Source organism: Cygnus atratus, chromosome 17 (assembly GCF_013377495.2).
Source record: "Cygnus atratus isolate AKBS03 ecotype Queensland, Australia chromosome 17, CAtr_DNAZoo_HiC_assembly, whole genome shotgun sequence".
In the NCBI taxonomy this organism is placed as follows: domain Eukaryota; kingdom Metazoa; phylum Chordata; class Aves; order Anseriformes; family Anatidae; genus Cygnus; species Cygnus atratus.
Window position 1 is genome coordinate 5,736,339 of NC_066378.1, and position 19,749 is coordinate 5,756,087.

At 49.6% G+C, this 19,749-nt stretch overlaps 2 protein-coding genes across 5 annotated transcripts; one reads left to right on the plus strand and one right to left on the minus strand.

Annotated features, from left to right (window-relative positions):
* Positions 1-1,337: 1,337 nt before the first annotated feature.
* LOC118252958 (derlin-2) lies at positions 1,338-4,970 on the plus strand. Of its 4 annotated transcripts, none has more exons than XM_035556819.2 (8): positions 1,338-1,500; positions 1,597-1,662; positions 1,853-1,926; positions 2,243-2,251; positions 2,413-2,506; positions 3,475-3,670; positions 4,081-4,171; positions 4,766-4,970. In XM_035556819.2, the coding sequence occupies exons 1-8, from the start codon at positions 1,408-1,410 to the stop codon at positions 4,875-4,877; spliced, it is 735 nt and encodes a 244-aa protein (XP_035412712.1). In that variant the 5' UTR covers positions 1,338-1,407; the 3' UTR covers positions 4,878-4,970. The 4 variants fall into 4 exon arrangements, with proteins under 4 accessions (XP_035412712.1, XP_035412714.1, XP_035412715.1 ...); XM_035556821.2 differs by having other exon boundaries at positions 1,600-1,662; XM_035556822.2 differs by lacking the exon at positions 2,243-2,251.
* Positions 4,971-7,940: 2,970 nt separating this feature from the next.
* Positions 7,941-19,607, minus strand: SMARCB1 (SWI/SNF related, matrix associated, actin dependent regulator of chromatin, subfamily b, member 1). Its single transcript, XM_035556818.2, has 10 exons — positions 19,380-19,607; positions 18,049-18,160; positions 17,356-17,385; positions 16,199-16,328; positions 15,481-15,618; positions 14,734-14,861; positions 14,001-14,167; positions 13,373-13,563; positions 9,239-9,370; positions 7,941-8,322 (listed from the first exon to the last, which is right to left on the minus strand). Exons 1-10 carry the CDS (start codon positions 19,470-19,472, stop codon positions 8,283-8,285), a joined length of 1,161 nt encoding a protein of 386 aa, XP_035412711.1. The 5' UTR covers positions 19,473-19,607; the 3' UTR covers positions 7,941-8,282.
* Positions 19,608-19,749: the final 142 nt, after the last annotated feature.

Below are 19,749 nucleotides of genomic sequence, written 5' to 3' on the forward strand. Positions count from 1 at the left end.
TAAACTGATGACATTTCTTTTACATTTCACGTAATGTCTGATTTGCACACAGTCCTCCACGTGGAGTAAGTGGGGTCAGTCATTTGGGTTCTCATCTCCGTGGAGCCAGTGAGGCTGAGCTCCAGGATGCCGACCTTCCAGCTGAGGCTCCAAATGTTTGTCTCCAGCCTTGGCTCGAGCAAGGTGGGGGCAGGAATCACAGAGCTTGGACTCTGCTTCTGCCTGTCCCCCTGCCTGCTTGCAGTGAGAGCAGATAGGAAATCGCTAATCCCCTATCCAGAGGAGCAGGTCCTTGTTCATTCATTTCATTCATCATCCATTTGTTCGCTCTCTGTTCTTGCACTCGGTTGCAGTTGCCCCATCTGCTGGGGCTGTGCACCACCAGGGCGCAAAGCTGCGGCCGTGGGACACGTGGGCTGAAATAGCCACACGAATCCAGGCAGCGCTTTGAGAGCTCCTGGCCCTGATCAGCAGCTCTCCTTCCCAATAAGCTTGGCCCTTCTCACCTGCTGGAGCTCCCACCAAAAGGCTGTACCAGCACAGCCCAGCGCATCCCCCCGGCTGCAGTTCAAGCCCACGCTCCCCCTGGGCTCCGTTCCCAGCACCCCCAGCGCAGCTCGGACCTGCAGCGCTCTTCTGGGCACCGCAGCACCGGGGTGCTCAGCGACCCGCCCCTGCCTCGTGTGCCACCTGGCTCCTCTGCTCCTCCTCCCCAGTGTAAAGAGCAGCCAGGCGTTGGGACGGGCTGCCCGGGGAGGTGGTGGCATCACCATCCCTGGGGGCGTTCAGGGGGAGGCCGGACGTGGTGCTGGGGGACGCGGGTCAGCGGTGACAGCGGTGGTAGGGGGTGGTGGGACCAGGTGAGCTTGGGGGGCTTTGCCAGCCGCGATGACCCTGTGACTCCGTGCTGCTTTAACCTCGTGGTACCACCGTCCTGCTGGGTTTTGTTCACCGAGCAGCAGTCAGGGGGAGGTGCTGGCAAACACGAGGGCTCCCCCCCCTGCTGACACCGTGCCGGCGGCTTCTTGCAGGCACCCTGCGCTGCGCTGCCCGGCCCGGCCCGCTACCCCCGGGCCCCGGCGGCGCCAGGCGCGCCGCCACGTGCAGCGCGCGCTCTGAGGCCACGCCCCCGTCACGCCCCCGCCACGCCCCCCGTCCCCCCGCTGATTGGCCGCCCCCTCGGCCGCACGTGATCCCCCAGCCCCTCCCTCCTCCAGCCTCCCGCTCCCCTCCCACCCCGTCCTCTCTCCATCGGACCCAGCCGGCACGAGGCGCCCTCCCATTGGCCGTCCCGCTCCTCCTGCCGCGCCGCGATTGGCCGAGGCGGGGGCGTGCGCACGGTGACGGGAGGGGAGGGGGGGGGGCGTTAAAGGCCGCGCGGCGGGGCCGGGTGCGGGCCGTGCGGCCATGGCCTACGCGGGGTTGGCGCAGGAGTACCTGGGGGTGCCGGCCGTGACCAGGGCCTACACCACGGCCTGCGTGCTCACCACCGCCGCCGTGGTGAGGGGGGCGGGGGCGGGCGGCGGGTGGTGGGGGCGGCGGCGGCGGCGGCCCGGGGTGGCGGTGCCAACTCCGTCCGTGTCCGTGTCCCCGCAGCAGCTGGAGCTCCTCACCCCCTTCCAGCTGTACTTCAACCCCGACCTCATCTTCAGGAAGCTCCAGGTGAGGCCCGCGGGGGGCTCCGCGGGGGGGCCTCGCGGCCTCCCTGCCCCGCTCGGCCTCCGCCTCGGGGGCTGCGGGGAGGCCCCGGGGGTGCCCATGGGGCTGGGTGCCGGCTGCCGGGCCCGCACAGCCCCCCCCCCCCCCCCCCCGGCCTGCCCTCCTCCTCTTCCCCCTCTCTCTTCTGTTCCAGGTCTGGAGGCTGGTCACCAACTTCCTCTTTTTCGGGCCCCTGGGATTCAGTTTCTTTTTCAACATGATATTTCTGTATCCTTTGGTCGCAGTGAAGCTCCCTGCTCTCTTGGCCTAGGTGTAATCCCCCCACCCTCTCCCTCTCCGGGCTGATCTGGCTCGGCAGCCCGCTGGGGATGGGGACTTCCCTCAGCCCCCTGGGTCTGAGCTGAAGCCATTCCCCAGGCTGCCATGGGCGTGCCTGCAGCCACCCCAGCCAGAAGGCAGAAGAAGCCAGTGGGTGGCTGCAGCTCGTGCTGGGGAGCAGCACCCAGTCCTGGGGCTGAGCCCTGGCCAGCTGCAGCAGGCTGGCAGCAGCACGGCAGCTGTTGTTTTCTTCCACTGCGGTCAGCAGCGCGAGGTGGAGTTTGCTGTGTTGTGCTCCGGGGCTCGGACAGCTGGCTGGTGGCTTCCTGTGACGAGAGCTTGCAGCTGGCTGATTCCCTAAGTCGTGCTGGGGACACGGGGTGGCCAGCTGTTAATTTCCTATACTGCAACCCCTCCCTTCTCTCCTGCCCTCAGGTACAGGTACTGCCGCATGCTAGAAGAAGGCTCTTTCCGTGGAAGGACAGCTGACTTTGTCTTCATGTTCCTTTTCGGAGGGTTTCTTATGACAGTATCCTTTTGAGTTGGCTGAGGCCCTTTGGGCTCTTCTGAGACACTGTGAATAGTGTTATATGCTATGATGGGCATGAGGTGGGTGTAGAAAACTGAACCATAGCTGCAATGGAGAACGTGGAGCTGCAAGTGTAGAGAGCAGGGTGCTCATGTGCCATCTGCCTTCAGCATGCTGATCATCATAAGCCCAGCCGTCTGTCCTGGCAACCTGTCGCTGGCTGGAGAGGCTATCACATGTCCCTGTTGTAAGACAAAATAGTCTGGATAGAGGAAAATATCTCCCTCCCAAGCATACAACCTCTTCTGAATGTCTTGCTGCTGTCTTACGCAGATGTCTTGAAGTCCTGCTCTCCCCCCAGAGCTCTGTGTGGAGCTGTGTGAGCTCTCAGTGCTGCTGGCCATCCTTGGATGTTGCCTGCTCAGTGTCCAGCTGCCTGCAGCGGCCATGTGCTTGGCCTTAGCTGGATTTGGAGCCCAACTACAATGGGGATTTTCTGGCTCTGATTACTGCCTTGTGTCCAGGATAAGAGGGCTGTGAATGGCAAGAGCCATTTCTCCTAAAATTCTTCCACAGAAGGGTGGTGCTGGATGGGATCCCACCCACTTGTGGCTTGTATTCAGAGCCAGCTTACAGGTGCTGTAACAGAGTGAAGGCCTGTCCCTGAAGGCCACTCATGGTGGTCACTTTGTATGGTCACTTTGTAGAGTCACTGAGCTCTCTGGCCTCCGATGGCCCTAGTAAGCAGCTTAAGGAGTGAGCAATGTGGACATGCCACTGCTGAGTGTCTTGTTCTGGGGTGCAGGGAGGGAAGTGGGGTGTGAGGGGGGGATTGGTACATCTCAGCCAGCCCAGGAAAGGTTTGGGCAATGTCCAGCACATTGACTTGCTGGCTTAGCTGTGGCTTTCCTAGTCATGTGCATCCTGTGCCTGGAGGGTAGGTTTTTCCTTGACTCGGTAGTTCCTAGCTATTTGGTCTCTTTGCCAGCCTGTTTTTCCTGGGCCAGGCTTTCACCATCATGCTGGTGTACGTGTGGAGTCGCAGGAACCCCTATATTCGCATGAACTTCTTCGGGCTCCTTAACTTCCAGGCCCCCTTCTTGCCCTGGGTCCTGATGGGCTTCTCTCTGCTCCTGGGCAATTCCATCATCATTGACTTGCTGGGTAAGTCAGAGCAGGTGGGAGCTGGGGATGAGGGCACTCCACAGTGCTGCCAGTTCTGCTCTTGGCTTCATCTTATTTGAGATGTGGGCTTTTTCAAGTGAGCTGGCTGAGCTCTGTGACCCGCGTCTTGTTGTGTCCTACCCAGGACGGAAGCTGGGTGCGGGGAGCTCAGCCCAACTCTGGGGCTGTGTCTGGTTCTGCCCCACCTGCCTCTGCACCCTTGTAAAGCACCATCACAGCAAACAGCCAGGCTGCTGGTGCTGCAGCGCAGGTGGATCTGGAGGGAGCTGGGGCGTGGGTACCCAGCCGAGGGGTTCCTGGAGCTCTGTCTCATGTAAGCTCCCAGCAGCTCCAGTTCTACAGGGCAGGGAGGTGTGGCTGGGCCTAACCTGGGTGGCATCTCTCCCCAGGGATTGCAGTGGGTCACATCTATTACTTCTTGGAAGATGTCTTCCCCAACCAGCCTGGAGGAAAGAAGTTGCTTTTAACTCCCAGCTTTCTGTAAGTAAAGCTGTCCTTTGTTTTCTTGGGTTTGCTGCATTGCTTCAATAGCAAACTTGTTTGTTGCATTGTGGAATAACCTTGTTTTGGCTGTTACTCTTCCTTCTGCTGCCTTGTGCTAAGCCATAGGACCCAAATGCATGCCAGTAGCAGCCCAGCTCAACAGCATATGCCTTTGCTGCAGCAAGCCCTGGCACTCTGCATGCTACACATGTGTACACAGGGCACATAAAGCAGCTGCTGGTACTGAAAGTGTTGCTAGCTGAACTGGAGCCTTCTTACTGCTTGTGGAAATGCTGGACGCAGGCAGTTCTGCTTTATTTTTTTCTAAAGTTTCTAAAGCACTCCTGTGGTTTAAGAAAGCAGAACATGTTCCCCTGCATGCTAGGGATCACAGCTGTCCTTGAGGTTGAGGTACCGTTGCTGTTGCATGTTTTGCTGAGAAGCTGGTGCTTGTGCAGCAGGCCAGGGGCTGCTGGGTGCAGCCAGGCTGTGTCGGGGCTGGGATGTTCCTTGAGGGGCTGGGGGTTCTGTTTGTCCTCAGCTCCCTTTCCTAACCTGCCTGCTTGGTGGGATGGGCACGTCCCTTGCCAGGAAGATGGTATTTGACACACCCGAAGAGGATCCCAACTATAACCCCCTCCCTGAGGATCGTCTGGAAAATCAGCCTGGAGACCAGGACCTGAACCAGCAGCCCCCCCAGTAACACAGAGGACGCCTCTATGTGGCCAGATTCCTCTCTCCTAGCTGGGCTTACGCTGTGCCCCAGATCCCACTGGAATAATACTCGTTGCCGCCATTCTGCTGTGTCCTGTTTCACTGTCTGTGTGGGTAACCCATTGTCCTCTCGTACCAAGCGGCTCTGCAGAGCTCTGCACACGAGAACTGATGAACGCTTGTGGAGGTGTCCTAGGGACAAGGGCTGGAATTTATGCCATGGCTCCTGTTACCTGGTGGGGCATAAGTATCAAGCGGGGCGTTAAACCAGTTACTCATTGACTTGCTGTGTGCCAAGTCACTTCTGTCCTCTGTACAAAGACTGATCTCTGCTCTCACTGCTGTGAGACATCTGTGTGGGCTTCTGACCAAGTAGTACTTCTCACCGCAGTGTAAGCAGAACCTGGTCCCCAAAGGAAAACCTGCTGTAGTGGAATGCAGCTCAGCCTCTTCCATCTCTCTAAGTCCTCCACCCTCTTTCACTGTTTTTTCCAAAAAGTCTTTACATTAAAGTCTTTATTTTTCAGTTGTGTGTCCATTTCTGCCAGGGATGGAGGTAGCTAGGTCCCAGTACTCATCAGGACTTAGCTCAAAACTGCCAGGCTGCTTGCTCAAATGTTTCTTACTTATTTTTGATTCTTGTGGGCAAGATTCAGTCTAGCTGTAAGATGTTCTTCCCCTCTGCTGTAAGCATTACTGCAGAGTATTAGAAGGGCAGTGAGGTCTGGTTGGAGAAAGGGATGCCTGGAAAAAAGGGACAGGGAACAGAGCTGGAAGCTCGTTCTAGTCAGTGACTGGAAGAAGCACTTGACACCAGTAATAAAAAGGCTGCCTGAACATGCCCGTAATTCCACTCTTGTTGCATTTCTTAGTTCTGGAATGAAGCCTCTGAATTTTAGAAGAAACTAAACAAATTAGTCTGTAACATAACAGCTGGACTAAATGGATTTTGATCATTCTTGCTAGGTTAGTGCATGTGTGCTGCTACCCCACCTCAGAAGCTTGAGTAAATCTGCAGAGTATCTTACGATAGCTGTTAGCCGTGCTCTCTGCTCAGCTGCCTGCTTGCAAGCCACTGCTAAAGCTACAGAAATGTGAGTAACCAGCATCCAGGTAAACATGATACAGGAGCCCTGTAGCAAAGGATTAAATCACAGCCACCCCACTCTCACCTCCTTTGTGGGCTTCCCGTCAAAACAGCTTGTTTGTGAAAAATTTGAACAAGCTATCTTGCTGCACTTACGTTTCCCTCTAGGAAGAGGATGAAAGCAGCATACAGATGGTGATTTTTTTTTCTAGGGGGCAGAGAGGTACCAGGGGCTAAGTGGCCTCAGACTAGACAAGTGCTTGCTGTGTGCTTTGCACATGACCTAATGCACAGCTGGTGTTTCAGCCCCTGGCAAAGTTTTGTCTGTAAGGTCTGCAGAACTGCAGCTGTGAGATGTAGAAGCTGGACTGTGCTTGGTGGGGGCTAGGATTAAACTAAGGAGCTGTAATTACAGGGTGGGAAAGCTGCTCCCAGCTGTTTCCTGGTAGCTGTGATACTTGGACAAAGCAGGCTGTTCTCATCTTTCTGGGACTTGGCCCCCTGGACTTTCCTGTCTTGTCTCTGGCTGCTTGGAGGGGAAATTCCCACAGCTTCTCTGGGTCTTGAGAAGCAGAGGGAGGTGCTCATAAGCCCCAACAGAAGCTCTCATCCTTGTGTGTCTTTGTCCATACTGCATTGTGAAGTTTAGGGTTACTTAACCGCAAGCTTCACAGCAATTCAAAAAATGCACGCCTGATGCTAGGTTTAAGGCTATGGCAGTTTTGTACTTGTTTTGATCACATTCCCTGAAGAGGCTCTTTGCAGAAGAGGCACCTGATCATAACAAAAAGAGGCTGAAGTGTTCTCAGGAAGAACTCAAGTTCTTAATGTCCACAAGGCAAAACACATTCTGCATGGGAGGCAGCAGGAATTCCAGGTTTTGTTTCATGCACTGAACTATCTTTCACCCTCTGCAATAAGGAATAAGGGATAGCATACCACTCTGGCCCAGAAGTCTAGGCTAAGGCTGCAATAATATTAATTGTTAAACTACAGGTTCTTGGTTTCTGCAGGCTGATATCTGGAAGAAGTTCCCTCCCACCCAGGAATCAGAACTGGCTGTGCATTACTTGAGTCTAAACATGATAAATTAAAGCCAGAAAACAGATTTTGACTGTGCTAGCAGTGTGGGTGGACAAGCAAGTATCGTAAAACTGATTGGCTTTATCATAAAGGCCTGAATGAAGCTGTCAGGCTGCCAGCAAGATCTGCCCTGCTTGCAATGCTTGTCAGTTCCTTGGAGTGAAGGGTAGGAACTCCATCAAAGAACTGGTGTACTGCAGCAGCAACACAGATTCTTAGTTTTTTAAGTAAGCTTGATTTTTTTTTTTTTAAAGTTCAATGAATTTTGTTTTAAGCTCTCCAGGGAAACAGGCTGTTCCTAGGGTTGCAAAATCCTGACACTGCAGTGCTAAGGGTATTCAAGACCATGCACTTTGTTTTGGATACTGCGTGCTGTAACTGGCAGCTATGTGGGTTGCTAGTGACCACAGCAAAGCCACTTGTTGAAGAGAAGCTGCAGTCTCAGTTGGTGAGTGCAGACTTCTGTACCAGTTCATAGATGCGGTCTTCCAGCTGCAGTTTTCACAGAAAAAAGGGTTGGAAACATCACACTTCACCAGGCTAGTGGCTGACAGAAATTAATGTTACCTTAACTGAGTCACAAACTGTTCTATCACTGTCAATTAAGGCAGTTGGTGCTTGTGTTCACTGCAGGCTGTACCAAGTAGGGCAACAGCTTAGACCCATCCTTTAGAGTCAGTTGCATCTTCCAAGCCTCATTATCACTTTATCCCTGCAGCAAAAACATTTCAGACTGTTTTACCTGTTGAAGAAAATGTTTCCTTCATGCTTCAGGAAAACTGAATGCATGTGGGTGTTCAGCATTATTATTAGGCCTTGGGACTGCTCAGTTGCTGTAACAGGACAAAACCAGTGTGAGATCACCACTCATTTAAAACTTACTGAACTCAACCTAGCAGTATGCATTCCTTTTATTTAAAAAGTTGTCCTAATAGTGCATGTTGCACCTATACAAAAGAATCTTTACACTGTCCACACACAGGTATATAAGGGCTCCAACAGCTGCCACAGGTCTCAGCTAGATCATGTGCTAATGCAGCGTTCCTGGTACGTGGCATTTAGGTGGAGGGGATGGGGGCAGAAGTCAGCAGTACTGGGAACTCTTGGCAAGTGGAATGTGTGTCCCCATCAGGGACAGAAAGACCCCTGCCAATCCTAGATCCATCTGGGGAGAGGAATACGGATAAAGTCTGTAGGAAGAGCACCAGTGTCACAACAGGAAGTTTACCAGGCTGGAGCAGTATTGGCCAAACGTCTCATGCGCCTAGGAAGAGAGAAAGAGGTACAGTAAGTGTTGTGTTAGTCGTGTGAAGTCTTACTAAAACTGATGCTTTTGGGGAGGTTACCACAGCTTTGTCATCTCCTTAGATTTATTGCCCAGATGGAATTCCTTGGTCACTTAAGAGTGCCCCTTCTACGACACTATTCAGCAACAGCTTTTAGGGCAATTTTGCTCATTAAGTGGGATAAAACCAACTGCTACTAAGAACTATTCAGCCATAGCTGAGAAGCAAAACCATTCTGAATGTGTTCATCAGCAGAAAAATACTCCTGAGAAAGAGCTGAGACAGCACATTTACTGTTCCCATAACATATCTTTTGGAGAGATTCTAGCAGTTCACTTATACCTGCCAAAAGCAATTCAACCAAGTAGGAGCAAGTGCTCTTGACTTCCTGTTGAACACTGCTTAGTGGGTCTCTACAACAAGCAGAGCTCCTCCTGGAACCATGGAAGTGCTCCCATGCTGACAAACAGGTCAACATCAATCAGGCCGGAGCTGGGACCTTGCCCGTTCCTACATCAAACAGCACTTTATCCTACATAAAAGGAAGCCTTGTGGCAGGATGCTAGTTAGCATGAGAGTGCACGAAACTCCAGTGTTTTTGATGAATGCCTTCCTACAGAGACGAATCCCCCTCACAAGCAGAGAGCTCAAGGGAGAAAAAAAAAAAAGGAAACTTTCCTTCAAGCAGGAGATAGTTAAAATAGATGCTAAATATTTGTGGAGTGAGGTGATAACAGTTTAATATCCTGAAGCAAAAAGGCTATGAGTTTCTGTTGTGGTGTGCGAGTTTGAAATCCTGCCAGTTGGCTCTCAGAAGAGAGACGAACATCAAAGCTTTTAACTTCTGTCTTAAAGACAGGCCAGAATGAGAACTGTCTGAACGAGTGGCAGCACCTTGTATTTCTGTCCTGGTCTCTGATCTTCTTCTCCATCTCAGCATCTGTGAGGGTTTCCAGAAGAGGGCACCACTGGTCAGCATCCCCCGTGTTGCGAATCGCAATTTCCACAGTTGGCAAAGGGTTCTCGCTGCAGCGGCAGGGCAGAAGGCAACAAAGCAAGATCTGTCAGTGGTCACAGTTACCTCTGGGTTATCAGCCCAGATCCAAGACACAAGCACAACAGGGCATTAAAAGTTTTTCAGGCTTCAGCGTTCGCTTTTAGCCCCACTTAGCCCAGTCTGGTTCTCAGAAGTACCCCAGGGACAGACAGTTACCATCCGGTGGAGCCTGAAGTTTCTGGGAGACCAATTATTACCTCTCTATAACCACAAGAGAGGGGGTACATCAAAGCTACTGTGGCTGAAGCACTTCACTCCCATTAAGGCCATTATGTACCTTGCTCAGTGTTCAAACACAGCACAGGCAATGTTCCTATCTGTTTATTGATGCGGGGAGCACTTTTCCCAGAGCAGTAGCTGAGCAGGTACTGTCAAGGGGGCTCTTCCATCTAGTTCTGCTATTCTTAACTCTCACTTCCTAGCTGCAGTTTGCCTAGTACACCTCTAACAGCTCTTCTCTGGCACGTCTGGCTTTCTGGAAGCCTGGCAGAATGGAAACCTGACAGCAGAACAAGGATTGTTCTCCCAGTTGCCATGGAAGGGGTTGTCTTTTAGGACCTGCTGTTGCAACCAGAGACTGTGGTTACACCCAGCACGACCAATGAAGCACAAAGCTCAGTCCCAGATCACAAGATTGCTCCTCAGAGATCTGTCTGCCCTGAACAGCTGTATTATCACATGCACAAAAATGTTTACTGCTTCATTAGCCACTTTTCAGTAAAAGTCAACAGGAACTGACCAGGAGTAGCTTCCCAAATATTGACAGTGGAGCTGGAAGCCCAGCATAAATACAGAGGAGCCTCAGAATGTAAATGTTTGCTTTGAATTCTAGAAAGCAGCTCAGCCTGAGCTGCACAAGTGTGCGTGTACGAGGAGCCCTCCCGCAGGTGTGTGCAAGATCCAGATCCTTCCCCAGGGACATGCCTCCACGCAGAATTTCAGCACTCACACATGGCTGTCTCAGCCACAGGAAGGAATTCAAATGCTGATCGCCACAGGAACAGACAATCTATATCAAAGCTATTAAACAAAAAATTAATCCAAAGCTTTTGGTATCTGATTCTGGAAGGAAACTTTATAGTCAGATCTACCTCCAGGATTGTGGATGTCCACCAAGCAACAATCAAATCCAGGAAATTCATCGTAGCCACAACATGCTACAAATTCCAGACTAACTGCTAGATCTTGACTTGGTAATATGGTCTCTACCTCTTTTACTGTGCTCAGCGCTGAGCACCCACTAGAATTAAATAGGGGCTGTAAAGCTAGCCTTGTGAGCATTGCTTATGTGCAAGCGATCCACGTTTCTGTAGCATAGAATCAGACATAAAATGAAAAATCCTCCCTCAGCTCCTAACCTCTAAAGAAACAGAGCTACACCCCCCCCCATTGGTTTTTTAAACAAGAGGTGCTGGCAGAATGACTGCAATGCCCTGTCAGCTGCAGGATTTCCACTGGAGAGTGGAGTCCAAGTGGCAGTAGCGTCACAGGCACACCAATACCCAGGTTTCCTTTGGAAGGGCAGCTCCTCAGGAAAGTGGGCTTGGTGTGTGAGGGAGCATCACTCTGGCCTGGAAGGCAAAGCCCTGGCTATGAAGCACTGTGTGCTGCCCCTAGGAACAAGTCAGCAACGAGGCAGGAAGCACTGCAGCACACCATCCCCCTGAAAATCCCACCTGCATCATTACCTGCCTGCTTCCTGTCCTGCCACTTCCACCGGGCTCTCAAGTTCTTTGTTTTGCACAGAGCAGGCCAGCTGAAAGGACAGCCCTGGAGTTCAACTAAACAAGAGTTTCACCTCTTCCCTCAGATGATTAAGAGGCTCATGACTTCACAAACCCCCAATCCCTGGAGATATTAAGGTTCTTTTGATATATCTGAAGCAGACCCTTTCCTTACATCGGTGGAATGACTTCGGAACAACCCCCACTCCTGTGGTTTGGGAATTCAGGAACTAACCAACCACAAAACCCAAATATCATTAATCAACAGGAAGGTTTCAGAAGTACTCCTTTGCAGGAAAAAAAGAGGGAATAAGAGGGCATGTTTGTACTATGACACAAAACAAGGCTTAAATTAAGTGTTTTTCCCTCTGAACAGTTCATGGCTATGTATGTTGTTCTTTTGGGGTTCTTCTTCCTGTTTTTGATTCTCCCCCTTTACAATACTGCAACAAGCTAAAGAAGGCCTGAAATCTACCTATTTCAACTACCCCTAAATTGAAGCACTCCTTAGCAACTAGAGATGGATATATGTTTTTAGAGAGCATAATGTAAAGTTGGCATTAATCTGATACACCTGCGAGAGCCTGGATAGCGTTGAATAAAACCTTACTTGCCGTGAGTTAGAAAGATCGATACAAAGGGAGAAATGAGCCCCCCCAACAATTAAGTATGTACACAGATTAATTTTGGGATTCAGGTATCTGCAATAGGAGAAAAAGCACAGGAAAGTGGCACAGGAAAGGCATCACATTGCCATCTATTACCTCATCAGTTCTCTGGAGCACATACCCATTGCTCTTACAGGTGATGTGATCCCACACGGGATCTGCAAATATCAATCAGCTGTCATGGATGGCAACGCAGAAGTCACCTCCCCACCTCTATGCTAAGAGTTCAGTTTCCATGTGGTCAAGAGCCCCTCTCCATTGTCTCATATGAACCACGTTGGGGATCATTTTAGAAGCAAGTTTCCTTAAATCGACCTCTTCAGAACTGGTGTCAACAGCACCTTTCCCCCACCTCTGCAAATGCATCATTTGCTGAACTCTCAAACTTCCTCAAGTAACACCATGGCGCGAGGTCAAAAAAAACCCGCCAGCACGCATTAAGGGATATTTACAGACTGCAGACTCAGCAACATATGGAGGATAACATCAGTACAGTAACTTGCCACAGAACACGGCACGGCACAACTGGAAATGATTATTATTAGGAGACAAGTTACAAAGCTGACTAATCAAACCTGACACTGCTGCATTCCAGCTATGAGAACAGCCTCTGATCAAGCCAACTTTAACTTCAGTCACGGTAGAGAGCTGCAGTGTCAGTCTGCCCTAGATCAAAATACCAAGGCTTGAGAGAGCATATGACCCAAGTCAGGCAGAGTTCATGAAACAGAAAAGCACTGGTCATTCACATACATTAGAAGAAGGAGGTACAAGGTGTTCTGTCACTGTTAATTACAACAGCCTTTCTCTGTGGCAAAAGCTGATGTTTCACTGACATGCCCCACCAAAAGATACTTGAGCAGAAGCAGAGGCTGGTTGAGCTGCACCAGGCTCTACTTTAGAACAAAACACAGCAGGTGCTAGATCAAACTGCTTCATTTGTTCACCAGTTAGGCAGCCAGTGACAACCAGAGAGAGGACTGTGTCTGAGATGTGACTACACAAGTGTCACTAATGTTCTGAGTGCTTTGGTTAGATCCACCACTTGCATTCCTGTTATCCAGAAGAGTCCACCTATTTCATACAAACAGTACACGATGCTCTAACGTGCCTCTTGTACCTCACCAGTAACATCTAACCATCCTGTGATGTGTGACACAGTCACTTCAAGGCAGACAGCCACCCAAAACACTGAGGAAAAAAGGAAACTGTCTACACTGCTAACTTTGCACAAGCAGTGGTCTTTAAATGATACTGTCTCTATGGAGATCTCTAGATAATGAAATATACAAAATGCCCAAGAAAGAAAAGGGCTTTAGTTGCACCCTACATTTCTCATCTGATAAACTTGTTTAAAAAGAACGTGGTTTTATGAGCCAGTGGGCACATGAATGTGAGAAGCCAAACACTGTTGCCATGGAAAAAAAAAGTAGAGGAGGATAGAGTGGGCGTAAGCCCTAAGGACCAATTTCAAATTTAACTTTCTGCATCAGGTCGGCTGTTCAAGATTCATTGATGCTAACAGCCACGAGTAAGAACACACATCCACACCCCTGCTAGGAAGGTGACAGTTCTGTACCTGAAGGCGTATGTCTTCTGATGCCAACTCAGCTGTCCTCGGATGCTGTAGGCAATAGTAGTGACAAACTCCCCGCCCAGACCAAGCTCTGAGCACAGCTTCAAGGCAAACTTCTCTGGTGAATTCTCCTTCTCTGACATATCCCATTCGAACTGGTCTACAAGGGAGATGTTCCCTACATGGATGTTTAGCTGGAGACAAGGAAAGAACAAGTCATTTGTTTCCATCTCTTGCAATAGTTTGTCAAAGGTAATTTAACTTAGGAGGTGGAGGCTGGAGAAGTGGAGAAGTAAATCCTAGTTCATTACATCTACAGAGCTCCTTAATTGAATTCTTAAGTTCAGTAACAAAGACAACTCAGCTTTGGTCACCAAGGTTCAGTTCTTACAAAGGAAACCACAATGCTTTAAATGAACTCTTTCATCATCTCAGGGGTTGGCACATGAATGTTTAGTAATCTGCTAGTGTGGTCTTGTTCTCAATACAAAGGACAAAATCTAATCTGGACACAGGACTGGAATTAAGAGCTCCTTGGCTTTGAGGGAAGCCTTTGTACTCCTCCTCCCCTCTAACATAACCAGAGAAATGCAATTGGTTCGGTTCTCATTCTACTGCTTTCCTGTATTACCTTAATAATAACTCGTTGGTCTGACTGATCTTCTAGAATACTGTCCGTTGGGTATGACTCGATCTGTTGTCGGATGGCAGAGGCAATAGCAGGGACAAACGTCAGAGGATTCAAATCCAGGTCATCGCAAAGAATCTCAGAGAACATTTCTGGGGTCATTAGCTTTTCTGATACAGAACAAGAACAAACAGACACTTAACTTTCTCAGCCACCAATGCCTGCCATTTACAGAATACACAAAATTAAGCTTATAGTGTGAAGAGCGGAATTCTAAACGCATCACGTTTTGCTGATGAAAGGGGCTTTTGTCCCAGGGTTGTACACGTGCACACCGACACAGGGATTTGACCTGTATCAGCTTTCTTTACTTGCCCCATGGAGATAACACAGCTACGGTCTAATAATCCACATATGTAAAGGAGCCATACATATTAATTGTTTGGTATTTAAGTATCGCAGCTGACAGAATAGTTCCATTAGGCTGCTGAGCTGATGAACTGGGTCAGGAGCTAACAAGCCAGTTAAACTCTTCAGACTACATGCATCCAGGAACAACTGGAACTCATGGAAGTGGCAGGGCATCTGCTACGAGACACGAGAGCTGACCACAACCCACCAAGTGACAGGGCTTTAAAGCTTTGTGTGTATGGGGCTCATGCTTGTTCTCTCTTCATACTCAGTGATGAATGCAACAGTATCTCTCCAGCCTCAGGAAACCCTCCTTCCTACATACCATTCATGTTCCATGTAAACGCATCTCTGAGTTTCTGCCCATCAATTTCCATATCGAGCCTGATAGGAACCAGAACCTCCGGCTGGGATGCATTCTCATGGATGACTGCTGGGTCATGGTCATCGAAGCTAATACAAAGAGCAACAATACAGTATTTGCGCTAGAAAATGATACATCTGGCATCCTCCATAGAAAGAAGGAGCTGTTTGTTGGAAACCATCCCCATACTCCAACTCCCCAGTCTTCAGACAGACTCCTCAGGACGGGTACAAAGCTATGGCAACCAATAGCGAGTTTATCACCTTTTATGCACCTATCTTAATACATTTCTGCAAATAAAACAAGGATGCCTTTCTAAGACAATGTTTTATCCTGTTTTCCTCAACTTTTACATGGAAAATGAAAGCAGCCTTTTTCAACGAATAAATTAAAGTTACAGGAATATGTCAATGAGAGGCAGTCTCAGTCCTTTGCAGAGAGGGTTTTGCAGGCTCCTCAAATGACAAATGCTTAGCAAATCAGCAGAAAGTACAAGGAACTGATCAGGAAACGTATCGACCATTTTCCTGACAGGAGAGCCTCCTCTCTGAGCCACAGATGGCTGCTGTAAAGAAGAGCCTCACGGCATACAGTTGAACTAAGAACCTCCAATTTAGGGAACTATAGGCCTCATCTATTAGAGAAGAAATGCAGACCCTGGCAGTACGTCATGTTGGTGACTATGCTTTTCAGAAGAAGGAAGCTTACCACAGAGGGAAAGTCCTCTTCTTATCCCTGCCCATGCGATTTCTGTTAATCGTTGTTGAGCACGGCACCGCATCCAGGTGATGAGAGCTGTTGGGCAAAGTCGGTACCCACTGGTTGTTCCTCTTTGCCTTCTGTTCTCTGAAGAAGAAGAATGGATGTTAACCTGCAGACCCTGAACACCACTGCTGTTATTTAAGGAATAGTATAATTTTAAATTACGAGCTCCTGCCTAATGATAGTTCGACTGAGATCTCATGTTCCACGCTAGCCTCCAGGAAGCCCATTCTCCAGATCATAACTATTCTTCATATATGAGCCCAGGTGTGCCATTATAAATACTAGGTTCATATTTGGATTTTCTGTCTGTATTTACAGAGGGGCTGCTGAGAAATATGATGTCTCCAGCAGACGGTACGTGTACGGAGTGTTCTGCAAAACATCTGTTACAGTTGGAATGGAGCAATCGCAAAATGAGCTGCATCATCAAACACTAATGTTTTTCTTCCTGTTGTACGTGGGCAGTAACCTAATCCTTACATTCTGAAGATCTTCATTTGCCCAACTCTGTAAATGTATGCTAGCACAGACGGGCAAGCATCCTCCTGGGCAAGGCCCTGGGTTTATGTGATTTCTAACGGGACAGGACAGCACTTCTTATCCACGCCAACGCCTTCCAAGCAGCTCTGTTCTGATGTTGGCCCTCACCAATGCTGGTTACCTGAGGTAGGTGGGAGGTTCTGTGCTGATAGACACTGCCTTGTACTTCTCATCATTTCCATCCAAGATCTCTTCCACTTCAGAGGCCTTTAACAGTGTCACACTAGTGGCTAATGTCGTATAGCCGTGATCTATTACCAAGAAAGATACCAGTAATTAACGTGGAAAAGTACTACATAGCAATATGGCATTAATAAGCTGAAGAGTGAAAAGCCCTTCCTGCCAGGTGGGACAACAACAGGTTACCAAATGGTGTGAGTGTGTGACACAAAAGTGCTTTGGGCTTCATTTGTCTTCTTGCAGAAGGAGTCCGGACACAAGAGAGTTAGAATTGCATGGGCTTCTCTCAATTATTATCACTGTACTTCACAATAGCATCCTAAACCTACTTTGCAGACTGGATTTACCAGGAGACTCTGGGAACTGTACTGGGCTTCTAGAGTAGGGAGACATTCGACCAGAGAACTAAGATGTGGCTTTTATCAATCATGGATGAACCTAGTTCTTCCAGGTTGCAACTTATTTACAGAACGTACTCGTTTCTTCTAGGAGATTTACTTGAGATGGAAAAGAATGTTAGCAAAAAAAAAATCCAAAACACCTGGAAAAAAGTCCTTAAATCCTCATAAACATTAGTTTTAAAGCTTATCTAATGTGCTTTTATTTAAGGGGAGAAAAACATTTTTTTCCTACCCTGAGTTGCCTTCTGCAATCACATGGTTTAGCTCTGCACATCTACAATGATGTAAAATCTCTTTCACAACCTTCTGAGGGGAAAAGCCCAGAAAAACATAAATCCTCAGTGGATTCAAGGTTGGAAATGGAGAGTTAACGGTCAATACAAAAGCAAGTCACTGGACAGACACATTGGACATCAATGAAAGCTAAGCCAGGGGAGCACAAACCAGCAAGACTTGGAAAAGGGGGAGAACCTCAGGACAGATCTTGCTGAATTGCACAAACCATCTGCGTCTGAGAGTCCCTTAATGTTCTGAGAAAGAAAAGTTCAGCATGCGATGAGGATGCACAATTAGGACGACCACAGGGAGAGATCAGAGGAAGACGATGAGACATTAATGTATACTGTAACAGCACCAAAGGTCACAGTGGAGATTCCTACTCTAGCACAGCTAAAAACAACACACAGATAAGACTTACATCTCCTGGGACTGTGAGACCGCTGATTTTCTGTTGGGAAAAAAAAAAAAAAAAAGAGCAACAGGTCACCAGGACACTTGGAGGAAGGAGACATAAGTCTAGAATGAACTATTTATTTTTATTATGCCTTAGCCTGAAGAGTGCATGACAAGTTCTATTGCTAAGAAATATAACTGCTTTTTATTAGTCTCCCATCAACTATAACACCAAGACAGCTGTATTCTTACTGTAGCAGTTACATCAGTAGCAACGTACCACCACAAATTCCGGGAGCCATAAACTTTCAGTCCTTGCAAGGACAGAATTTAAGTAAAGATGCACATTTCCAATGGGACATCCTTGCAACATTCCCGCCTGTTTGACAAAAGGGACAAAAATGGCCCTCTCTGCCAACAAAAGTCTCTTCTAAAATGGTATTTATTTTGAGACGTGGCTTTTGCATTTTGATGAATGCAGCCAACCCCAGGAAAGCCACAAGGCTCATTTTGATTTCAGATCATGTTTGATCAGTTCACATTCTCTGCAAGGTAGAACCAGGAGCTAATGTGCCATTGCTGCAGGCTGCTCCATCACCGAGGTGATGAAGCCCTCTGCAGCGTGAATCTAAAGCGATGTTCACAGTTGCAGAAGCTTCTGAACCTCAGAGAAAGTTTTTCAAGGCAATCTTTCAGACTTCAGTACTCATCTTCTCACCATGTGAAGATGCCACTATCTTCTTCCTTTCTTCCACAGTGGCTAGTCGTCTCCAGAGTGAGGGGTATCTCTTGTACAGGGAACCCCGAAACATACGCAGGTAATTCCCCACCTACAGAAAGAAAAGCAGAAGCATAGCCTGGAAATGTATTCCATTCAGAGAAATTCTGAGCAGAAGCTGAAATGAATTCAGCTCTTTGTAATGATGCCAGACCTCAGGAGAAGATTTTTTTAAACGTTTTTTGCAATTGACTGTGTTGGGTTTAGCATTATAACACACAATTTTTGCAGCAATACAGAAAACAGCTTTTATGAGCTCTTATTTCACTAGCCTGATAACAAAGTCCTATCTATTGACAAAAATCAATTTAATAGGAAAAAAAAAAACACATTTGTTTACATGTATTTTTGAACAATTTTAACTTTACTTCAATTGCTGTTTCAATGCACAATGCTCTGTAGGAATTTAATCAAACCAGATACCCAGCTCTCTGACAGTGTCACTTTCACATTGAACCTCTGTGCCATCCAGACATTGCTTGGATAGAGCAAACACCCCAAAACTGCCTTTGGTTTTATTTTAAAACCTCTGAACATGCAAAATATGATCACTGCCAGAAATCCCGTTCCAAACTTACTTAACACCTGTACAGCAGCTCTGCTCTTCCTGGCACAACGTCCTCACTTGTGCTGAAGGCTACAGCAAGCCTTGCTGAACAACAGCAGGATTTATAGACTCTGAAACCAATTTTTCAGATGGGTGCTACGCTCACAGCCTGCCACAAAGAGCTTTTATTCCTTAACAAGAGTCTTTTTGATCTTAACGTCCACGTTCAGATAATTATTAATTGTATCTGTTGCTCATCAAGAGATGAATTAGTGGCAGGCAGAAAAGGCAACCCCTCTTCCTCTTCCACGTGCGTGGCACGGCGATTTCACCGATGTGCTGCCCGCAGCGCCGGCTCTTTCAACCCTCGCACTTCTCGGCTCTTACAACCCTCACACTTGTCACAGGAGGCCCCCGAGCCCCGCTGCAGAGGCCCAGCAGCCACCCAGCCCCCCAGGAACCCCTTTCTCCACCGGGTGGGGCCGGAACACGCTTGTTTTCCCCCCCGCTTCCACCCGTGGCGGTTTCTGCGGTGCTGAAGCGGCCTTGTCCCGGCTCCCCGCGGCCAGAGCGGGCCGAGCACCGTGCCGGGAGCGGGGCGAGCCGCCGTGCGGCGGCGGTGCTCAGCCCCCGGAGCCCCCGTCCCGCTCCGTGCAGCCGGGCGGCCCCGCAGCCCCCCCCCGGCCCCGCTCCCCCCGCCGCCGCCCGGCCCCATTGTCCGCACCTCGGAGCCGATCATGTAGAACTCGCCGTCCTCCTCCAGCTGGAACTTGACGGGCTTCTGCCCGAACGTTTTGCTCAGCGCCATCATCATCATCGCGGCGGCGGGGGCGGCCCCGGCGGCCTGGCGGGGGCTGAGGGGCCGGCGGCGGAGCGCAGCGAGCGGGGGCAGCGCCGCGGCCTACTCGGGCTCGGCTCCGCGCATGCTCCCGCTCGGCGGCCCCCAGCGGCGGCAGCGCCCGGAGCGGGGCGGGCCCGGCCTGGCCCGGCCCTTCCCGCCCCCCCCCCACGCCCTGCCCGGCTGCTGCCCGGCCCCTTCCCGGCCCGGTGCCCCGCGCCCTGCCCGCCTTCAGCCGGCCCTGCCCGCCCCTTGG

Excerpts from the sequence above, each read along its gene's own strand:
- LOC118252958 (XM_035556819.2), top strand. The coding sequence starts at position 1,408 with ATGGCCTACGCGGGGTTGGCGCAGGAGTACCTGGGGGTGCCGGCCGTG. Across the intron at positions 3,671-4,080 it reads CATCATCATTGACTTGCTGG|GGATTGCAGTGGGTCACATC; the intron begins GTAAGTCAGAGC and ends ATCTCTCCCCAG. Across the intron at positions 4,172-4,765 it reads CTTTTAACTCCCAGCTTTCT|GAAGATGGTATTTGACACAC; the intron begins GTAAGTAAAGCT and ends GTCCCTTGCCAG.
- SMARCB1 (XM_035556818.2), bottom strand. The coding sequence starts at position 19,472 with ATGATGATGATGGCGCTGAGCAAAACGTTCGGGCAGAAGCCCGTCAAG. Across the intron at positions 16,329-17,355 it reads GTCTCACAGTCCCAGGAGAT|ATCACGGCTATACGACATTA; the intron begins GTAAGTCTTATC and ends TCTTGGTAATAG. Across the intron at positions 14,862-15,480 it reads AAGAGGACTTTCCCTCTGTG|CTTCGATGACCATGACCCAG; the intron begins GTAAGCTTCCTT and ends TCTTTGTATTAG.